Source organism: Oncorhynchus mykiss, chromosome 27 (assembly GCF_057628025.1).
Source record: "Oncorhynchus mykiss isolate SJ-2025 chromosome 27, ASM5762802v1, whole genome shotgun sequence".
Taxonomy (NCBI): Eukaryota; Metazoa; Chordata; class Actinopteri; order Salmoniformes; family Salmonidae; genus Oncorhynchus; species Oncorhynchus mykiss.
The window spans coordinates 2,712,994-2,735,472 of NC_143048.1; the positions used below are offsets into that span (position 1 = coordinate 2,712,994).

A 22,479-nucleotide genomic window follows, 5' to 3' on the forward strand; every position below is an offset into this window, starting at 1 on the left:
TATGGGGCTTTGGTGACAAAACGGATGGCACTGTGAAAGACTACATCCAATTTGTTGAGTAGAGTGTTGGGGGCTATTTTGTAACTGACATCGTCGAAGTCGAGGATCGGTAGGATGGTCAGTTTTACGAGGGTATGTTTGGCAGCATGAGTGAAGGATGCTTTGTTGCGAAATAGGAAGCCGATTCTAGATTTCATTTTGGATTGGAGATGCTTAATGTGAGTCTGGAAGGAGAGTTTAAAGTCTAACCATACACCTAGGTATTTGTAGTTGTCCACATATTCTAAGTCAGAACCGTCCAGAGTAGTGATGCTGGGCGGGCGGGCAGGTGTGGGCAGCGATCGGTTGAAGAGCATGCATTTAGTTTAACTTGCATTTAAGAGCAGTTGGAGGCCACGGAAGGAGAGTTGTATGTCATTGAAGCTCGTCTGGAGGTTAGTTAACACAGTGTCCAAAGAAGGGCCAGAAGTATAAGTATACAGAACAGTGTCGTCTGCATAGAGGTGGATCAGAGAATCACCAGCAGCAAGAGCGACATCATTGATGTGTACAGAGAAGCGAGTCGGCCCGAGGATTGAACCCTGTGGCACCCCCATAGAGACTGCCAGAAGTAAGGACAACACTGAACTCTGTCTGAGAAGTAATTGGTGAACCAGGCGAGGCAGTCATTTGCGAAACCAAGGCTGTTGAGTCTGCCGATAAGAATGTGGTGATTGTCAGTCGAAGGCCTTGGCCAGGTCGATGGCAGTCGATGCACAGTAATGTCTCTTATCGATGGCAGTTAGGATATCGTTTAGGACCTTGAGCGTGGCTGAGGTGCACTCATGACCAGCTCGGAAACCAGGTTGCATAGCGGAGAAGGTACGGTGGTCAAATACCTTATAAAGGTAGGATAGGTATAGGTCTGTGGCAGTTTGGGTCTAGAGTGTCTCCCCCTTTGAAGAGGGGGATGACCGCGGCAGCTTTCCAATCTCTGGGAATCTCAGATGATACAAAAGAGAGTTTGAACAGGCTATTAATAGGGTTTGCAACAATTTCGGCAGATCATTTTAGAAAGAGAGGGTCCAGATTTCCTTGTCTGGTTGATTTGTAGAGGTCCAGATTTTGCATCTCTTTCAGAACATCAGCTAGCTGGATTTGGGTGAAGGAGAAATGGTTGGGCGGGTTGCTGTGGAGGGTGCCGGGCAGTTGACCGGGGTAGGGGTAGCCAGGTGGAAAGCATGGCCAGCCGTAGAGAAATGCTTATTGAAATTCTCAATTATAGTGGATTTATCGGTAGTGACAGTGTTTCCTAGCCTCAGTGCAGTGGGAAGCTGGGAGGAGGTGCTCTTATTTTCCATGGACTTTACAGTGTCTCAGAACTTTTTGTAGTTTGTACTACAGGATGCAAATTTCTGCTTGAAAAAGCTAGCCTTAGCTTACCTAACTGCCTGTGTATATTGGTTCATAACTTCTCTGAAAAGTTGCATATCATGGGGACTATTCGATGCTAATGCAGAACACCACAGGATGTTTTTTTTGCTGGTCAAGGGCAGACAGATCTTGAGTGAACCAAGGGCTATATCTATTCCTGTTTCAAATTTTTATGAATGGAGCATGCTTATTTAAGATGGTGAAGAAGGCACTTTTAAAGAATAACCAGGCGTCCTCTACTGACGGGATGAGGTCAATGTTATTCCAGGATACCCCGACCAGGTCAATTAGAAAGCCTGTTCGCTGAAGTGTTTTAGGGAGCGTTTGACAGTGATGAGGGGTGGTCGTTTGACCGCAGACGGATGCAGGCAATGAGGCAGTGATCGCTGAGATCTTGGTTGAAAACAGCAGAGGTGTATTTGGAGGGCGAGTTAGTTAGGATGATATCTAGGAGGGTGCCCGTGTTTACGGATTTGGGGTTGTACCTGGTAGGTTCATTTATAATTTGTGTGAGACTGAGGGCATCAAGCTTGGATTGTAAGTAGTGGATGTGCCACTGCAACAGACTGACCATAGTAAGTAATGATGTGACACTGTAACAGACTGATAGTAGTACGTAGTGGATGTGACATAGTTCTGCTGAAGTTGACAGCATGATGTGTTCTGTGTCTTTCAGTTCCCAGACAACCTGCCGTGCTCTGTGTGTCTGCAGCCGGCTCCATCCGATGTGGGCAAGGTGAGTAACACAGCCAGCAGCAGCCTTTCTACCTCAATTAATGTGCGCTGTATGGTATTCTAAATTCTCAACCTCTCTGTTCACAGCGCTGCGCTGTCGAATTCGAAGTAAAGGCTTTCTGTGCCGAGAACCAAGACGAGAAAATCGAAAAGCGGTAAGTTCAGACTCAGAAACAAACATCTAGACACACCAACCAAAGGACAGTCCACTTCTGGATACTGTTTTTTTTAATAATTTTTTATTTAACCTTTATTTGGCTAGGCAAGTCAAATTCTTACTTTCAATGACAGCTTACACCAGCCAAATCCGGATGGCGCTGGGCCATTTGTGTGCCGCCCTATGGAATTCCCAATCACGTCCGGTTGTGATACAGCCTGTTGAAGTACAGTGCAGTTCCACCTTCCCAATTCATATACTAAACTCAGCAAAAAAAGAAACGTCCTCTCACTGTCAACTGCGTTTTTTATTTGGAAAATTAATTAACATGTGTAAATATTTGTATGAACATAACAAGATTCAACAACTGAGACAAAAACTGAACAAGTTCCACAGACATGTGACTAACAGAAATTTAATAATGTGTCCCTGAAGAAGGGGGAGGGGCAAAAAAGTAACAGTCAGTATCTGGTGTGGCCACCAGCTGCATTAAGTACTGCAGTGCGTCTCCTCCTCATGGACTGCACCAGATTTGCCAGTTCTTGCTGTGAGATGTTACCCCACTCTTCCACCAAGGCACCTGCAAGTTCCTGGACATTTCTGGGGGGAATGGCCATAGCCCTCACCCTCTGATCCAACAGGTCCCAGACGTGCTCAATGGGATTGAGATCCGGGCTCTTCGCTGGCCATGGCAGAACACTGACATTCATGTCTTACAGGAAATCATGCACAGAACAAGCAGTATGGCTGGTGGCATTGTCATGCTGGAGGGTCATGTCAGGATGAGCCTGCAGGAAGGGTACCACATGAGGGAGGAGGATGTCTTCCCTGTAACGCGCAGCGCTGAGATTGCCTGCAATGACAACAAGCTCAGTCCGATGATTCTGTGACACACCGCACCAGACCATGACGGACCCTCCACCGCCAAATCGATCCCGCTCCAGAGTACAGGCCTTGGTGTAACGCTCATTCCTTCGATAAACGCGAATCTGACCATCACCCCTGGTGAGACAAAACCGCGACACGTCAGTGAAGTTTACTTTTTGCCAGTCCTGTCTGGTCCAGCGACGGTGGGTTTGTGCCCATAGGCGACGTTGTTGCCGGTGACGTCTGGTGAGGACTGGCCTTACAACAGGCCTACAAGCCCTCAGTCCAACCTCTCTCAGCCTATTGCAGACAGTCTGAGCACTGATGGAGGTATTATGTGTTCCTGGTGTAACTTGGGCAGTTGTTGTTGCCATCCTGTACCTGTCCTGCAGGTGTGATGTTCGGATGTACCGATCCTGTGCAGGTGTTGTTACACATGGTCTGCCACTGCGAGGACGATCAGCTGACCGTCCCGTCTCCCTGTAGCACTGTCTTAGGCATCTCACAGTACGAACATTGCAATTTATTGCCCTGGCCACATCTGCAGTCCTCATGCCTCCTTGCAGCATGCCTAAGGCACGTTCACGCAGATGAGCAGGGAGCCTGGGCATCTTTCTTTTGGTGTTTTTCAGAATCAGTAGAAAGGCCTCTACTGTCCTAAGTTTTCATAACTGTGACCTTCATTGCCTACCGTCTGTAAGCTGTTAGTGTCTTAATGATCGTTCCACAGGTGCATGTTCAGTAATTTTTTATTGTTCATTGAACAATCATGAGAAACCGTGTTTAAACCCTTTACAGTGAAGATCTGCGAAGTTATGTGAATTTTTACCATTATCTTTGAAAGACAAGGTCCTGAAAAAGGGGCATTTCTTTTTTTGCTGATTTTATATTGTCTTTAGTTTCTCTGGATATTTGTGTATTCTGGTTTACTGCACTACAGGTCCAGGTCATTGCATTTCAGAATCTATTGTTATACTGCATGACAATTCTTCACCAAGCCACCAGGCTACTTACTGATTGTTGCGCTTTGACTCCCACAGGAGCTCTGTGCGTCTGGCCATCCGTAAGATCCAATACGCACCGGAGGATAGTAAGACCATCCCGTCCTCAGAGATCACCTGTGAGTTCCTCATGTCGGACAAACCCCTGCATATGCAGGTCAGCCTGGAGAAAGAGGTAAGTTTTCCTTCAGAGAAACCAATCAGTCAGCATCAGTTCCTCACCATGGGCTAGAATTGTGGGAGAAAAACTTGGAACATAGGGGATTGACAGCAGCCCTGGAAAGACAAGATTTAAAATTAGGAGTTTAGTTCCAAAGTGCTTTATCCACCAAGCTTTCACATTTGTTTTTTCATCAGAAATGTTTGGTTATATGTACCTTCATGTGTGTGTGTAAAATATTACTGTTCTCAGATTTTTTATTTATAGATTTTAGATGTGTATTAAAATAACTGCCATTTTTCTGGCCCGCAAATGGCTTTTTACGAACGAATCAGTCCTGAAAAACATCTCTGTGGCCCTCTGCTAAATTTTGATAACCCAATGTGGCTGGAATGGAAAATTTGTATCCTGTATATGTGACTGTGATCTGTGGTTGTCTCGCCGAGTGATCTAAAGATCACTGTAAGTTGCTCTGGATAAGCGGATCCGCTAAATGACTAATATGTAAAATGTTAATATTTTACATACAGATCTCATATCAAATCAAATCAAATTTATTTATATAGCCCTTCGTACATCAGCTGATATCTCAAAGTGCTGTACAGAAACCCAGCCTAAAACCCCAAACAGCAAGCAATGCAGGTGTAGAAGCACGGTGGCTAGGAAAAACTACCTAGAAAGGCCAAAACCTAGGAAGAAACCTAGAGAGGAACAAGGCTATGTGGGGTGGCCAGTCCTCTTCTGGCTGTGCCGGGTGGAGATTATAACAGAACATGGCCAAGATGTTCAAATGTTCATAAATGACCAGCATGGTCAAATAATAATAAGGCAGAACAGTTGAAACTGGAGCAGCAGCATGGCCAAGTGGACTGGGGACAGCAAGGAGTCATCATGTCAGGTAATCCTGAGGCATGGTCCTAGGGCTCAGGTCCTCTGAGAGAGAAAGAGAGAATTAGAGAGAGCACACTTAAATTCACACAGGACACTGAATAGGACAGGAGAAGTACTCCAGATATAACAAACTGACAGCATAAATACTGGAGGCTGAGACAGGAGGGGTCAGGAGACACTGTGGCCCCATCCGAGGACACCCTCGGACAGGGCCAAACAGGAAGGATATAACCCCATTCACTTTGCCAAAGCACAGCCCCCACACCACTAGAGGGATATCTTCAACCACCAACTTACCATCCTGAGACAAGGCCGAGTATGGCCCACAAAGATCTCCCCCACGGCACAACCCAAGGGGGGGGCGTCAACCCAGACAGGAAGATCACATCAGTGACTCAACCCACTCAAGTGACGCACCCCTCCCAGGGACAGTATGAAAGAGCCAGTGACTCAGCCCCTATAATAGGGTTAGGCAGAGAATCCCAGTGGAAAGAGGGGAACCGGCCAGGCAGAGACAGCAAGGGCGGTTCGTTAATCCAGAGCCTTTCCGTTCACCTTCCCACTCCTGGGCCAGACTAGACTCAATCATATGACCCACTGAAGAGATGAGTCTTCAGTAAAGACTTAAAGGTTGAGACCGAGTTTGCGTCTCTTACATGGGTAGGCAGACCATTCCATAAAAATTGAGCTCTATAGGAGAAAGCCCTGCCTCCAGCTGTTTGCTTAGAAATTATTGGGACAATTAGGAGTCCTGCGTCTTGTGACCGTAGCGTACGTGTAGGTATGTACGGCAGGACCAAATCAGAGCGATAGGTAGGAGCAAGCCCATGTAATGCTTTGTAGGTTAGCAGTAAAACCTTGAAATCAGCCCTTGCCTTGACAGGAAGCCAGTGTAGGGAGGCTAGCACTGGAGTAATATGATCAAATTTTTTGGTTCTAGTCAGGATTCTAGCAGCCGTATTTAGCACTAACTGAAGTTTATTTAGTGCTTTATCCGGGTAGCCGGAAAGTAGAGCATTGCAGTAGTCTAACCTAGAAGTGACAAAAGCATGGATTAATTTTTCTGCATAATTTTTGGACAGAAAGTTTCTGATTTTTGCAATGTTAGGTAGATGGAAAAAAGCTGTCCTTGAAATGGTCTTGAAATGTTCTTCAAAAGAGAGATCAGGGTCCAGAGTAACGCCAAGGTCCTTCACAGTTTTATTTGAGACAACTGTACAACCATTAAGATTAATTGTCAGATTCAACAGAAGATCCCTTTGTTTCTTGGGACCTAGAACAAGCATCTCTGTTTTGTCCGAGTTTAAAAGTAGAAAGTTTGCAGCCATCCACTTCCTTATGTCTGAAACACAAGCTTCTAGCGAGGGCAATTTTGGGGCTTCACCATGTTTCATTGAAATGTACAGCTGTGTGTCATCCGCATAGCAGTGAAAGTTAACATTATGTTTTCGAATGACATCCCCAAGAGGTAAAATATATAGTGAAAACAATAGTGGTCCTAAAACGGAACCTTGAGGAACACCGAAATTTACAGTTGATTTGTCAGGGGACAAACCATTCACAGAGACAAACTGATATCTTTAATACAGACAAGATCTAAACCAGGCCATAACTTGTCAGTGTAGACCAATTTGGGTTTCCAATCTCTCCAAAAGAATGTGGTGATCGATGGTATCAAAAGCAGCACTAAGGTCTAGGAGCACGAGGACAGATGCAGAGCCTCGGTCTGATGCCATTAAAAGGTCATTTACCACCTTCACAAGTGCAGTCTCAGTGCTATGATGGGGTCTAAAACCAGACTGAAGCATTTCGTATACATTGTTTGTCTTCAGGAAGGCAGTGAGATGCTGCGCAACAGCTTTTTCTAAATTGTTTGAGAGGAATGGAAGATTCGATATAGGCCGATAGTTTTTTATATTTTCTGGGTCAAGGTTTGGCTTTTTCAAGAGAGGCTTTATTACTGCCACTTTTAGTGAGTTTGGTACACATCCGGTGGATAGAGAGCCGTTTATTATGTTCAACATAGGAGGGCCAAGCACAGGAAGCAGCTATTTCAGTAGTTTAGTTGGAATAGGGTCCAGTATGCAGCTTGAAGGTTTAGAGGCCATTATTATTTTCATCATTGTGTCAAGAGATATAGTACTAAAACACTTGAGCGTCTCTCTTGATCCTAGGTCTTGGCAGAGTTGTGCAGACTCAGGACAACTGAGCTTTGAAGGAATACGCAGATTTAAAGAGGAGTCCGTAATTTGCTTTCTAATAATCATGATCTTTTCCTCAAAGAATGAATGTATCACTGCTGAAGTGAAAGCCATCCTCTATTGGGGAATGTTGCTTTTTAGTTAGCTTTGCGACAGTATCAAAAAGGAATTTCGGATTGTTCTTATTTTCCTCAATTAAGTTAGAAAAATAGGATGATCGAGCAGCAGTAAGGGCTCTTCGATACTGCACGGTACTGACTTTCCAAGCTAGTCGGAAGACTTCCAGTTTGGTGTGGCGCCATTTCCGTTCCAATTTTCTGGAAGCTTGCTTCAGAGCTCGGGTATTTTCTGTGTACCAGGGAGCAAGTTTCTTATGAGAAATGTTTTTAGGGGTGCAACTGCATCTAGGGTATTGCGCAAGGTTAAATTGAGTTCCTCAGTTAGGTGGTTAACTGATTTTTGTCCTCTGGCGTCCTTGGGTAGACAGAGGGAATCTGGAAGGACATCAAGGAATCTTTGTGTTGTCTGTGAATTTATAGCACGACTTTTGATGTTCCTTGGTTGGGGTCTGAGCAGATTATTTGTTGCAATTGCAAACGTAATAAAATGGTGGTCCGATAGTCCAGGATTATGAGGAAAAACATTAAGATCCACAACATTTATTCCATGGGACAAAACTTGGTCCAGAGTATGACTGTGACAGTGAGGGGGTCCAGAGACATGTTGGACAAAACCCACTGAGTCGATGATGGCTCCGAAAGCCTTTTGGAGTGGGTCTATGGACTTTTCCATGTGAATATTAAAGTCACCAAAGATTAGAATATTATCTGCTATGACTACAAGGTCCGATAGGAATTCAGGGAACTCAATGAGGAACGCTGTATATGGCCCAGGAGGCCTGTAAACAGTAGCTATAAAAAGTGATTGAGTAGGCTGCATAGATTTCATGACTAGAAGCTCAAAAGACGAAAATTGCGTTTTTTTATTGCAAATTGAAATTTGCTATCATAAATGTTAGCAACACCTCCGCCTTTGCAGGATGCACGGGGGGATATGGTCACTAGTGTAACCAGGAGGTGAGGCCTCATTTAACACAGTAAATTCATTAGGCTTAAGCCATGTTTCAGTCAGGCCAATCACATCAAGATTATGATCAGTGATTAGTTCATTGACTATAATTGCCTTTGAAGTAAGGGATCTAACATTAAGTAGCCCTATATTACTTTATTGTTTCATAAAAAAATATATGCATATACTGTAGTACCAGTCAAAAGTTTGGACACTATTTTCTACATTGTAGAATAATAGTGAAGACTATGAAATAACATATTTTAGATTCTTCAAAATAGCCACCCTTTGCCTTGATGACAGCTTTGCACACTCTTGGCATTCTCTCAACCAGCAAAAGCCTTGAAGGAGTTCCCATGTATGCTGAATTTGTTCTAAAACGAATTGCCTAGTTAAATAAAGGTTAAAAAAATAAAAATCCTTCACTCTGTGGTCCAACTCATCCCAAACCATCTCAATTGGGTTGAGGTCGGGTGATTGTGGAGGCCAGATCATCTGATGCAGCACTCAATCACTCTCCTTCTTGGTGAAATAGCCCTTACACAGCCTGGAGGTGTGTTTTGGGTCATTGTCATGTTGAAAAACAAATTATAGTAGCACTAGGCGCAAACCAGATGGGACGTCGTATCACTGCAGAATGCAGTGGTAGCCATGCTTGTTAAGTGTGCCTGCAAAGCACCCCAACACCATAACACCTCCCCCTCCATGCTTCACAGTGGGAACCACACATGCGGAGATAATCCGTTCACCTAATCTGCATTTCACAAAGACACGGCAGTTGGATCCAAAAACGTCAAATTTGGACTCATCAGACAAAAAGACAGATTTCCACTGGTCTAATGTCCATTGTTCTTGTTTCTTGGCCAAAGCAAGTATCTTCTTCTTATTGGTGGCCTTTAGTAATAATTTCTTTGCAGCAATACGACCATGAAGGCCTGATTCATGCAGTCTCCTCTGAACAGTTGATGTTGAGATGTGTCTGTTACTTGACCTTTGTGAAGCATTTATTTGGACTGAAATCTGAGGTGCAGTTAACTCTAATGAACTTAATTATCCTCTGCAGCAGAGGTAACCACCCCTACCTCGTCACAACACAGCTGACTGGCTCAAACGCATTAAGAAGGAAAGAAATTCCATAAATTAACTTCTAACAAGGCACACTTGTTAATTGAAATGCATTCCAGATGTCTGCCTCATGAGGCTGATTGAGAGAATGCCAAGAGTGTGCAAAGCTGTCATCAAGGCAAAGGGTGGCTACTTTGAAGAATCTCAAATAGAACAAATGTTTTGATTTGTTTAACACTTTTTTGGTTACTACATGATTCCATATGTGTTATTTCATAGTTGTGATGTCTTCCCTATTATTCTAAAATGTGGAAAATAGTAAAAGATAAAGAAAAACTATTAAATGAGTTGGTGTGTCCAAACTTTTGACTGGTACTGTATATAGATGTCATACATGTATAATTTGTACAGTTAAAAAAATGTAGTTATTTGTCACATTTGACTGTGTAAAAGGGTTTATAGGGTTTTGCAACAAAACCTGATTATTTTTCTCTCTGAAATGAAACCGTCGTGATAGATTTCAAACAAATACATGTATGCCATTGAGCAACCCCATGCATTGAAAATGTGATGAAAAAACACACCAGTCTCTTACATAAGTTCTTTAAAACAATAAAAGCTATTTTAAATGGATATATAGTGTTTTGGAATCAAACTCTTCAAATGAAAATGAAAACAAAACCTCTAATGAAACTGTCATAACTGTCTCTGTCTGTCTGCCACTCTCACTCTCTCTTTCCAGAGTTGTGGACTCAGTCACATGACTTGGATTCGAGTCTGACTCGAGTTACAAATTTGATGACTTGAGACTCGACTTGATAGAAAATAAAATAACTTGAGAGACAACTTTGACTTGAGACCAATAACTAAAAATGTCATCTAACCAGGTTTTGCAATGTTTTGTTACTCATTTTGTGGCACAGCATTTATGTGGATTACTCTGCATGCAGCCAGAGATTGTTGCCTCAACGTCTCCCTTGCAACAAAAAAAATTCAACAAATTAGCTAGTGAAACGCAGACTTGCCCCTCTGATTGGACAAGCAAAATGTCAATCAACACAGGTCGGGTGAGCTAGCAAACAGATTGGGTGCAGCGCAAATTGTATGGAGAGAGCATTTTGTCCTATAGCTTGTCAATGAGGAGCTATACAGAGCTCTCCGCATTGTTACAAAATTTGAGAGATTCACAGCGATGCGGTACAGTTCTTGATATGGCCGATGTGTGCCTCCGGAGGCGCTGCAATTGCGTTACACCCTTCATATGAAGCCTCCGACCACATTCATCAGATCAAGCATAAATTGGCTTTTACGCATCAACAAGCATTGCAGTGCCATCTGAAGAAATGACCTAAAATCACCAGTGGCCAGACATTTTCATGAGGCTAATCATGCTGTGCCTGATCTTAAATTCTGTGCCATTGACCGTGTTTTCTCAAGCCGCAGATGCCGCAATATGGATGAGTGCCTTCTCCAGTGTGAAGTCCGATGGATCTTCCACTTTAAGATTCTACACCCCCAAGGGCTTAATGAGGAATTGGACCTTGTATGTTTCTTGTAGTGTTGTCTACATGCAACAGCAGTCCCCCAAATAGGAATCACTACAAAACTTATTGTATGACCTCTTATACACTATATTAGTCCCAGCCTTTGGAACTTTGGTGTTACTAGATATGGTTACTATATTGTGATCACTACATCCGATGGATTTTGTGTTCTTTTGTTCGTTAATTTGTGTTTTTTGTAACTATTTATTTTTTGCTTATTTTGTACATAATGTTGCCGGGGCCGTCTCTTATGACCGAAAATAACTTACGGACATCAGGACTGCGATTACTCACCACAGACTGCCAGAATCCGAGTCTTACGAGCCCAACGCTAACGATATACTGCTTTCTGGGGAACAGGCCCAGATCCCCGTGATCTGCTTGAAGAGGAGGAGGAGGAGGAAAAATAAACCCCCGCTTCCTTCCATTCTGCTAGCAAACGTGCAATCTTTGGAGAATAAATAGATGACCTAGACGCAAGATTAAACTACCAACGGGACATTCAAGACTGTAATATTGGGACATAAAAAACTGTAATATATTATGCTTCACGGAGTCATGGCAACACTATCAACATAACATACAGCAAGCTGGTTATACGCTGTACCGGCAGGATATAACAGCGGCATCTGGTAAGACAAGGGGTGGCAGGCTATGTATTTTTGTAGATAACTGCTGGTGCACGATATCTAAGGAAGTCTCGAGCTATTGCTCGACTGAGGTAGAGTATCTCATGATAAGCTGTAGACCACACTATCTACCTAGAGAGTTTTCATCTGTATTTTTCAAAGCTGTTTACATACCACCTCAGTCAGAGGCTGGCACTAAGACAGCATTGAATGAGCTGTATTCCACCATAAGCAAACATGAAAACGCTCACCCAGACGGTACTGTTAGTAACCAGGGACCTTTTTACCAAATTTCTAACAGCATTTTAAATGTGCAACCAGAGGGGGAAAAAACTCTGGACCACCTTTACTCCACACACAGGGACACATATAAAGCTGACCATAATTCTATCCTCCTGATTCCTGCTTACCAGCAGAAATTAAAGCAGGAAGCACCAGTGACTAGATTAATAAAAAGTGGTCAGATGAAGCAGATGTTAAGCTACAGGATTGTTTTGCTAACACATACTGGAATATGTTCCGGGATTCATCCTATGGCATTGAGGAATACACCACATCAGTCATTGGCTTCATCAATAAGTGCATCGATGTCGTCCCCACAGTGACCGTACATACCCCAACCATGCAAACCATTACAGACTACAAAGGGAAGCACAGCCGAGAGCTTCCCAGTAACACAAACCTACCAGATGAGCTAAACTACTTCTATGCTCACTTCGAGGCAAATGGCACTGAAACATGCATGAGAGCACCAACTATTACAGAAGACTGTATGATCACGCTCTCCGCATCCATTGTGAGTAAGACCTTTAAACAGGTCAACATTCACAAGAACGCAGGGCCAGACAGATTACCAGGACGTGTACTGACCAACTGGCAAGTGTCTTCACTGACATTTTCAACCTGTCCCTGACCGAGTTCGTAATGCCTACATGTTTTAAGCAGACCACCATAGTACCTGTGCTCAAGAACACTAAGGTAAACTGCCTAAAGGACTACTGACCCCTGGCACTCACGTCTGTAGCCATGAAGTGCTTTGAAAGGCTGGTCATGGCTCACATCAACACCACTATCCCAGAAACCCTAGACACACTTCAATTTTCATACCGCCCTAACAGATCCACAGATGATGCAATCTCTATTGCACTCCACACTGCCCTTTCCCACCTGGACAAAAGGAACATCTATGTGAGAATGCTATTCATTCACTACAGCTCAGCGTTCAACAACATAGTGCCCTCAAAGCTCATCAATAAGCTAAGGACCCTTGGACTAAACACCTCCCTCTGCAACTGAATCCGGGACTTCCTGACGGGACGCCCCCAGGTGGTAAGGGTAGGTAACAACACATCCGCCACGCTGATCCTAAACACAGGGGCCCCTCAGGGGTGCGTGCTCAGCCACCTCCTGTACTCTCTGTACAGTCATGACTGCACAATTATCTCTTTTGTCTTGATCATGTTGAGAGAGAGGCTGTTGTCCTGGCACCATGCGCCAGGTCTATGACCTCCTCCCTATAGGCTGTCTCATCGTTGTCGGTGATCAGGCCTACCACTGTTGTGTCATCTGCAAATGTAATGATGGTGTTGGAGTCGTGCCTGGCCATGCAGTCATGACTGAACAGGGAGTACAGGATTCAGTTGCAGAGGGAGGTGAAACGTATGGGATTTCAATATTGACTGGCTTTCATCAAGATGCCCACACAAGAAAGAGCTTCAAACTAACCAGTTCAGTCAACTTAACAGGGTAGTTACAAATACAACAGGTGTAGACCTTACAGTGAAATGCAACACAAGTGGGACACAATCATGAAGTGGAACAACATTTATTGGATATTTCAAACTTTTTTTAACAAATCAAAAACTGAAATATTGGGCGTGCAAAATTATTCAGCCCCCTTAAGTTAATACTTTGTAGCGCCACCTTTTGCTGCGATTACAGCTGTAAGTCGCTTGGGGTATGTCTCTATCAGTTTTGCACATCGAGAGACTGACATTTTTTCCCATTCCTCCTTGCAAAACAGCTCGAGCTCAGTGAGGTTGGATGGAGAGCATTTGTGAACAGCAGTTTTCAGTTCTTTCCACAGATTCTCGATTGGATTCAGGTCTGGACTTTGACTTGGCCATTCTAACACCTGGATATGTTTATTTTTGAACCATTCCATTGTAGATGTTGCTTTATGTTTTGGATCATTGTCTTGTTGGAAGACAAATCTCCGTCCCAGTCTCAGGTCTTTTGCAGACTCCATCAGGTTTTCTTCCAGAATGGTCCTGTATTTGGCTCCATCCATCTTCCCATCAATTTGAACCATCTTCCCTGTCCCTGCTGAAGAAAAGCAGGCCCAAACCATGATGCTGCCACCACCATGTTTGACAGTGGGGATGGTGTGTTCAGGGTAATGAGCTGTGTTGCTTTTACGCCAAACATAACGTTTTGCATTGTTGCCAAAAAGTTCAATTTTGGTTTCATCTGACCAGAGCACCTTCTTCCACATGTTTGGTGTGTCTCCCAGGTGGCTTGTGGCAAACTTTAAACGACACTTTTTATGGATATCTTTAAGAAATGGCTTTCTTCTTGCCACTCTTCCATAAAGGCCAGATTTGTGCAATATACGACTGATTGTTGTCCTATGGACAGAGTCTCCCACCTCAGCTGTAGATCTCTGCAGTTCATCCAGAGTGATCATGGGCCTCTTGGCTGCATCTCTGATCAGTCTTCTCCTTGTTTGAGCTGAAAGTTTAGAGGGACGGCCAGGTCTTGGTAGATTTGCAGTGGTCTGATACTCCTTCCATTTCAATATTATCGCTTGCACAGTGCTCCTTGGGATGTTTAAAGCTTGGGAAATCTTTTTGTATCCAAATCCGGCTTTAAACTTCTTCACAACAGTATCTCGGACTTGCCTGGTGTGTTCTTTGTTCTTCATGATGCTCTCTGCGCTTTTAACGGACCTCTGAGACTATCACAGTGCAGGTGCATTTATATGGAGACTTGATTACACAAAGGTGGATTGTATTTATCATCATTAGTCATTTAGGTCAACATTGGATCATTCAGAGATCCTCACTGAACTTCTGGAGAGAGTTTGCTGCACTGAAAGTAAAGGGGCTGAATAATTTTGCACGCCCAATTTTTCAGTTTTTGATTTGTTAAAAAAGTTTGAAATATCCAATAAATGTCGTTCCACTTCATGATTGTATCCCACTTGTTGTTGATTCTTCACAAAAAAAATACAGTTTTATATCTTTATGTTTGAAGCCTGAAATGTGGCAAAAGGTCGCAAAGTTCAAGGGGGCCGAATACTTTCGCAAGGCACTGTAGACAGGTATTTCCAAATCATGTCCAATCAGTTGAATTTACCTCAGGTGGACTCTAATGAAGTTGTAGAAACATCTTAAGGATGATCAATGGAAACAAGATGTACCTGAGCTCAATTTCAAATCTCATAGCAAAGGGCATGAATACTTATGTAAATAAGTTATTTCTGTTTTTTATTTGTAATACATTTGCCCCCAAAAATTGTAAAACTGTTCGCTTTGTCATTATCAGATATTGTGTGTAGATTGATGATTTTCTTTTTATTTAATACACTTTAGAATAAGGATGTAACTTAACAAAATGTGGAAAAAGTCGAGGTGTCTGAATACTTTTCGAATAGACTGTACCTACATACCTCAGGAGCTTTGTACAACTGTTTACCCCCATCATAGCACTAAATATTAGGTTGTATTGCTCCATTGTTTACTCCATGTTTAGAATATGTTTATATAGTTTCAAAATATGCATGATACTCAATGGCGGACTGGCCGTCGGGAGCACCCGGGACATTTCCCGGAGGCCTGAGGGTCGTTTTGGCCTGCGGTGAATAGTCAACTTGACCAGCAATAATATAGCTAGCAGGAATGAGTTGAGAAATCCTGCAAATGGTGTGCGCACCAAAAATGACATCTGGCCTCTCCGCAACGCTTCTCTACGAATAACATTTTAGACAATTCGCACAGCGAAATGGAAAGGTGGAGCAGAGAGAGAATAAAAAAGAAAAAGGCCCTTTGCCACAGATGCAGCTAAATAAGCGACATGTTTACCTGTAAGGGACCAGGTCAGTCAAAACACTAGCTAAACCACACACACACGACACCCAGCATGGCTAGCTAAGTAGCCTAGCTAAAAATAGTGGCACAACGGCCGGTAGACTAAACAGTTTGCACGTCTTCATGGAGGAATTATATCATAGCAATGAGTGCAACATAGCGATCATAATATGACATTGAAGGCAATATGTTTCAACTAGTATAAAATAGTAAACCTAGACTATGGACTTGCCAATATTCGGTCATGACTCATGCCACATAAGCTAGGGAAAGTGCACATACACTGTACAGCGAAAGAGGCTACAGTAACCTAACCATAATACATCCATGAACTTAACACAGTAGTAGCTTGTGTGACAGAGCACAGGCAATGACAAAGATCATTAGCACCATTAGTACCAGCATTACAAGTTACAATAACATACAGCTCTGGGAAAAATTAAGAGACAACTCCAAATTAAGAGACCACTCTTTTTAATTTTTTTCCAGAGCTGTATTCATGTTGCCTACTGATACACTAATGATAGTGAATATGATAATAGAGTATGTTCTTTGCAAAGGTGGAGAAGGAAGCAGCAGCATCACTAGAGCTTCAGGTGTTCCTGCAGAACTGGAGGTGGTCAGTTCAGAGTCAGACTCAGAGCAGGAACCTTCAGCTACAACTTAAGAGCACAAACCTAAACATGGAGGCTATGATTTTAGAGGAATTGGTTCTTTATTTATGAGATTATCAGTAGGACTGTAATCGGGGGGCATACAATCAATGACTGCACAAGTAATACAAGTTTAAGTTTAGGTTATTTACAATGTTAATCGCATTCTGCAAAGCAACCAGACGTGCAGAGAGAGCGAGGTTCAGAGCCCAGTACATGGAAAATAGAAAGGCACAGCGAAAGCACTGAAAATCCATTTTATTATTTTGCCCATCAGTCCAAGGATTTTGACTTATTTTTTCAGTACCACCCAAAACAAACCCCTCAGATTCATTCCCAATATATTCCACTCCAAAGATGGCACAAACAGAAAATGTCTGACATACAATGAAGTAACTCACTCCTTGTTCTGCTCAGTATGTCTTGCATTCGCAAAACCTTCAGCCAGTGATAGTGCATTTATCAAAGGAGGCATGCAGGCCTGGAAACATGCCCATCAGAGAGTACAGGAACATGAGAGAAAGTGCAGAAGCCTTTTTCCTCAGAGCCAGCAAAACAGACATCTGTACTCTTCTAAGAGATAAGCAAATGTCAGTTCAACGAGACCAGGTCAGAAAGAGGAGGCAGGTCATGGAACGTGTGATTGATGTAGTTAGTTGTTGGTAAATGTGGGCTTAGCTACAGGACACAGACACTAAGCTGCATATAACTTGGAAAACATGGATGACAATCATGGCAAGTTTTTGAAATTATATTGCTACTAGTGGTAATTACTTCCTGGTTACTCTGAAGTAGCTATGTTATGACTCTTCCTTAACAGGCTGACAAGGGTGAAAGAACATTTGCTGTGAGTTAAAGCTTTTGTACAGAGGCATGTTTTTTGGACTTTCATATTATACTTGCAGTTATGTAGCCAATGTTCAATTTCATTGACTCGGTGTATAGATGTGTTTATTGTGTGCTGTTGGCTTTATGGACACCAGCGAGTGAACATTGTAATCTAAATTTTTTGTAGAGGTCTTTTTTGACTTTTGTATTATACCTACTTACATTGTTGTAGCTTATGTTCAAGTTCAGTGAATGTGGGTGTGTGTGTGTGTGTGTGAAGTTTTTTTAAATACTTTTGATATGCTTGATGCTTGAATATAAAGATAATAATTTGAACATTTGAGCTAACTCTGGATATTTCATTCTCTTTTTAAAAAGTGTAGGCTAATAGTTTTGTGTGTCTAGCCTTGTACATTTGTATGTGCTATGATTGGTGTATTCCTAGAGAGTTTGAGGGTGCACCCATAGCCATAGCATACCTTGAAACTGGTCAGTCCCAAATGTTTGTATTTTTTAATGTGGATAACTTTCTTCCCAGATGAACATAGTGGCCAAATGTATAACTAGTTTGGTACCCGTTACATCAACAGATAAGGGTTAGCCTACAAAATTAGCGTTCTAGTGGTTTGCGTGAACAGGGTGGCCTGGGATGGAGTCAAATCCCCAGCCTGAATTGTTGTTTCAGTCCGCCCCTGATGGTACTATTACGTTGATCTTATGGAATATTAGTCTCTGCATCCACAATTCCAGAAAAGAAGAAGAATACTTATATTTTCCATTCAGATTACGAAAATGTGTCTCTTGCTTTCAAACCTTGGAGTACTCGGTCAACCACAGTGCAGCACCCCTGAAGCAATTTTTTGTGTTGATTTTGGTGCCTTGCTAAAGGGCACATCTGGCTCGACTTGACTTGCTCTTAGAATAAACGACTTGGACTTGACCCGTTATACTTCGGACTCGACTTGAGACACGAACCTTGTGATTTGAGACTTGCTTGTGACTTACACCCTCATTCCTCTATTAATAGTGGCTTGGTCTGTGTCTTCCTCTCTCTCTCCCTGCAGACACACTACCATGGTGAACCAATCAAGGTCAGTGTCTACATCAACAACAGCTCCAGCAGATCACTGAAAGACATCACTGTTGCAGGTGAGAATGTTGTTGTTGCTGTTGTTTGGCGGTGTGGTGTTTTGAAGTGACCTACTATATATGTTCATTCTGCCTGCCTCCTTCTACAGTGGAGCAGGTGACCAACGTGGTACTTTATTCCAATGACAAGTATGTAAGGGCAGTTGCCCTTGAAGAGACCTCGTAAGTATCAATCAATCAGTCTCTTGTTCAGACAATTTAATTGGATTTAATAAAATACATTCCCCATTGAATAACTTTCTACCTCTGTGTAGATTTTCTCTTTATGCTACCTTTATTGCTGGTGATTAGTTTTTTTGGTCAAATACAGTTGCATCATCAAGCTGGTGGAATCACAAATAAGGCAATGTCTTCCTATGTTTCCCCACAGAGATACAGTGCCCCCTGGAACAACCCTGAAGAACGTGTACACCCTCATTCCTCTATTGGCTGCTAACAAGGAAAGACGAGGCATTGCTCTGGATGGGAAACTGAAGCATGAGGACACCTGTCTGGCTTCCTCGAGCATGTGAGTGAGCATAACTACACTCTGCTGCTCTGAGATCTCACACTGGTTTACATTTACAAGATGGCAGCAGAAGATCTCTAATATTCTGACCTGCCCCTCCCCCTCTCTCCTGCCTGCAGTGTGAAGGAGGAAGTCCTAAAGGAAGTGCAGGGTATGCTTGTGTCATACAAAGTGGTGGTTAGGCTCAATGCTTCTGGGTGAGTATGTGAATCTTCTGTAGCTAGCCATAGCATATCTACCATAACATAATCTAAGCTCCTATGTTAAATATTCTAAATAATACCAATTATTAATTTAATCACCTTCTTTCCTGATCTATTCTCAAAAGGATGGTGGGATCTAGGTATGTCTGATTTCAACTAAATGTGATTAAGTAACTGGTTCCGCAGGCTCTTTTTTACTCATCTTTTCGGTGAAAGTATTACGAAGTATTCTTTTTTTTTTTTTTAATTTTACATTACAGTCACTCAGTCAGTAACAAAAAATAAAGTTTGTCTGTCATACCTATTCTCATTTTTGTGAATGTATTTTTTGTTCCAGTGAGGTTGCAGTGGAGGTCCCATTCCGGCTCATGCATCCTAAACCTGAGCCAGGTTAGTTCAGGGCCTCTTAATCCCCAGCCTCTCTCTTTATGTCCACAATGTCCACTATGTCTTTCACAAAGCTCTCCACCTACACCACCCTTCACTCTCCCTTCATCACCCTCCATGCATTCCCTCTCAGAGCCCTTGATGACTGACTAGGGCTGGGAGTTTTTCCCTGGACAGGTCACATAGTCTGGAAAATCTTCTGGCCTTTTAAATAACTGTCTACTGCACATCTTACAATCACTGTCAAGTTTCTATTACAATATTTTGCAGTCTGTTTCAAGCAGTGTTCAGAGGCCAATGTATTTAATCAGCTTGTCTTATTGCTGATTCCTCTTATTACTAAATCCACCCCAGTGACCCCACTGCTGTGTAGACAAGCTTACAAGTAGCTTTGTAATGTCCACACATACCTAATACGCCTCCATCCAGATTACATTTAGGCCTATATAGAGAGGACACAATCTCTTCTGATGACATTCTTTTATGTTATCCTTTTATGATGACCACTTTCTTTCCATTCCTTTTCCATACCTGGATCTGTTTGCATTATACAGCTAAGGAGGGGTAAGCCGCTCCTGTTTTGTTGTGATGTCATTTCATGCCACTCCCTGTTTTGTTGTGTGTGTGATCCATAGAAATAGAAAGACATTAAATGTAATGCTGAGCGTCAAGATTTAACTTCCTGGCATGGGTACACTCAATATTGCCACCAGTCCGCCGATCACGGATTTTTGACTTGACTGTAGATGTCCGTTCTATAGATTATATTTCTGTGGTGTGATTCCTCCTGCTTGCCTGTTGCTCCTATTATTCAGTGTTAGATCCTTTTGTTTTGCATTCTATTTTGTGTCACTGTGCGTCCTCCTGTTCTAATAGTCCAATAGGACTTGGCTAAATTGAAATGGTATAGTGACAGACAGTTTTATAACCTCCTTTGTCCCATTTTTAATTTTCCTAAACTGTGTCCTCATCGCTGTTTATGGGCGTGTGTGTGTGTGTGCGCGCGCATGCATGTCAGTAAGAACTGAGGAAGAACTGACTGGTGAGAGACCTGACTGGCTTTCTCTTTGGACTGATACTGATGTCTCCTTGTGTCCCTCTTTCTATCTCTCCTCTCTCTCTCCTTTCTTTCTGCCCATCTCTATCTCCCCTCTCTCTCTGTGCCTGTCCTTCTCCACCTCTTCAAATCGTTGTGCTGGCAGTGAGTCTGATGACATGGTGTTTGAGGAGTTCAAGAGGGTCTACCTGAAAGGAGTCATCCCTGACGATGATGAGTCACCCACCGAGGCATGAGCGGGCTGTCCAAGCATGGGTCAGCCACACTGTCGAGCCATGGCCAAAGGCCTAATGTACAACATCAGCTGGACGTCACAGCTTGAAATGCTGAGGGTCATGAAGAACCGAAAGGCGAGATGATGTAGAGAGCTTTTAAAAATTGTTTGCTTATGTAATGTTGTCACTTGTCTGCTTTGCTGCATGACTCATTGCTCCATATTGGTCAGGTCGTTATTGTTAAAGAGATGTGTTCTACATGACTTGCCTGGTAAAATAAAGGAAAATCAATAGATAAAATAAGATTACTGTAGATGCCATGGGATTGCCATTCAGTATACCTGTAGACAAATCCAGACCCAAGGCCTATGCTTTATAGTCATGTTCACTGTTGTATTGATTTACTGTACGTTATACAGAATACATCTGTACTGAATCACTATGGACTTGAATTTTTCTTTAACATTTTATTTGTGATTTTCTTAGAGAACAAGCATATACAGACATCCAAAAACATTTAAATATATGTGATGGAAACCCAGTGGGTGCCTGTGATATGGGAGAAAAGGTTGCGTTCTGATGCTTAAAGAAAGTGACCCTACATTAAGCACCCTGGCTCCTACAGAACACACACTCTTCCCCTCCTCTTTTCTTATTTCATCAGTCTTTTTCTCTCCTTTACCTTTCATACAGAAGCTGTTCTGTTGCTGTCCGTTGACAGAACAGCACTTCCACTTAGTTACTATTTAGGCTGCGCACACCGTCCTCTTCCTTTCTGTCTAACATTACTGTAGCTACACGGCTGCGCCTTCTCACGTATCCTTCCACCGCACTGAACACAGACACACCTATGCTTCTTTCTATAACTACATCAGTGGTTCTTCAGCAGAGGGAGCCTCTTTTTGAACCGTGGTTCTGATGTAACAAGGTGTCTCCCAGTGACTGCCATGATCAGTTTACACTGACAGGAGCACAACTTTGCTTGGAGGATTTTTTTTGTGACTACCCTTTTGTAAGACATGTTCAGATACAAAGGAAAATAATAATTGTAAGAAGAATACAAATCCACTCACATACATACCCACACGCAAACTGATGTAATATTTAATGATGATCGCTTAAAACAACCATGCACACAAACATATCCCAGGAGGCAGATTGAGGCCTCTTTTCATGTGGGTTTCTAGCAATGTTTCAATTGCACATGTTGATAAAAACAAAAAAACTTTCCAGAATAGCTGATTCTGCCGACACACAGAACAAAAACACAGCAACAAACAAGCACAGAACTAAAATACTGAGGGAGGGCAGAGAGCTTACAGTTCCAACATGAACTGTTTGTGTTATGCTTGAGAGGCCAAAGTAATATAAGGTTAGACAAATATGTAGACCGAGTATCTAGGTGCTTTTTCAGATGGCTATTGGCACTTTTTCATAAATCAAATCAAATTATTTGTCACATACACATGGTTAGCAGATGTTAATGCGAGTGTAGCGAAATGCTTGTGCTTCTAGTTCTGACCATGCAGTAATATCTAACAAGTAATCTAACCTAACAATTTCACAACAACTACCTTATACACACAAGTGTAAAGGAATTAATAAGAATATGTACATAAAGATATATGAATGAGCGATGGCCGAACGGCATAGGCAAGAT

At 42.6% G+C, this 22,479-nt stretch overlaps 1 protein-coding gene across 4 annotated transcripts in view; it reads left to right on the forward strand.

The window, feature by feature from the left end:
* The window catches only part of LOC110507315 (S-arrestin), a 33,424-nt gene extending 12,165 nt beyond the window's left edge, over positions 1 to 21,259 (forward strand). For 2 of the 4 annotated variants that reach the window (XM_036965625.2, XM_090224176.1), the window contains 10 exons: positions 2,090 to 2,149; positions 2,236 to 2,303; positions 4,213 to 4,348; positions 18,365 to 18,449; positions 18,539 to 18,611; positions 18,820 to 18,957; positions 19,077 to 19,154; positions 19,286 to 19,300; positions 19,498 to 19,550; positions 20,750 to 21,259. In XM_036965625.2, coding sequence (XP_036821520.1) covers positions 2,090 to 2,149; positions 2,236 to 2,303; positions 4,213 to 4,348; positions 18,365 to 18,449; positions 18,539 to 18,611; positions 18,820 to 18,957; positions 19,077 to 19,154; positions 19,286 to 19,300; positions 19,498 to 19,550; positions 20,750 to 20,796 — 753 coding nt within the window. In that variant the 3' untranslated portion in view covers positions 20,797 to 21,259. Of the gene's footprint in view, positions 1 to 2,089; positions 2,150 to 2,235; positions 2,304 to 4,212; positions 4,349 to 18,364; positions 18,450 to 18,538; positions 18,612 to 18,819; positions 18,958 to 19,076; positions 19,155 to 19,285; positions 19,301 to 19,497; positions 19,551 to 20,101; positions 20,112 to 20,749 lie in introns of all 4 variants that reach the window. The other 2 variants (XM_036965623.2, XM_036965626.2) reach the window with 2 other exon arrangements.
* The last annotated feature ends 1,220 nt before the right edge of the window (positions 21,260 to 22,479 follow it).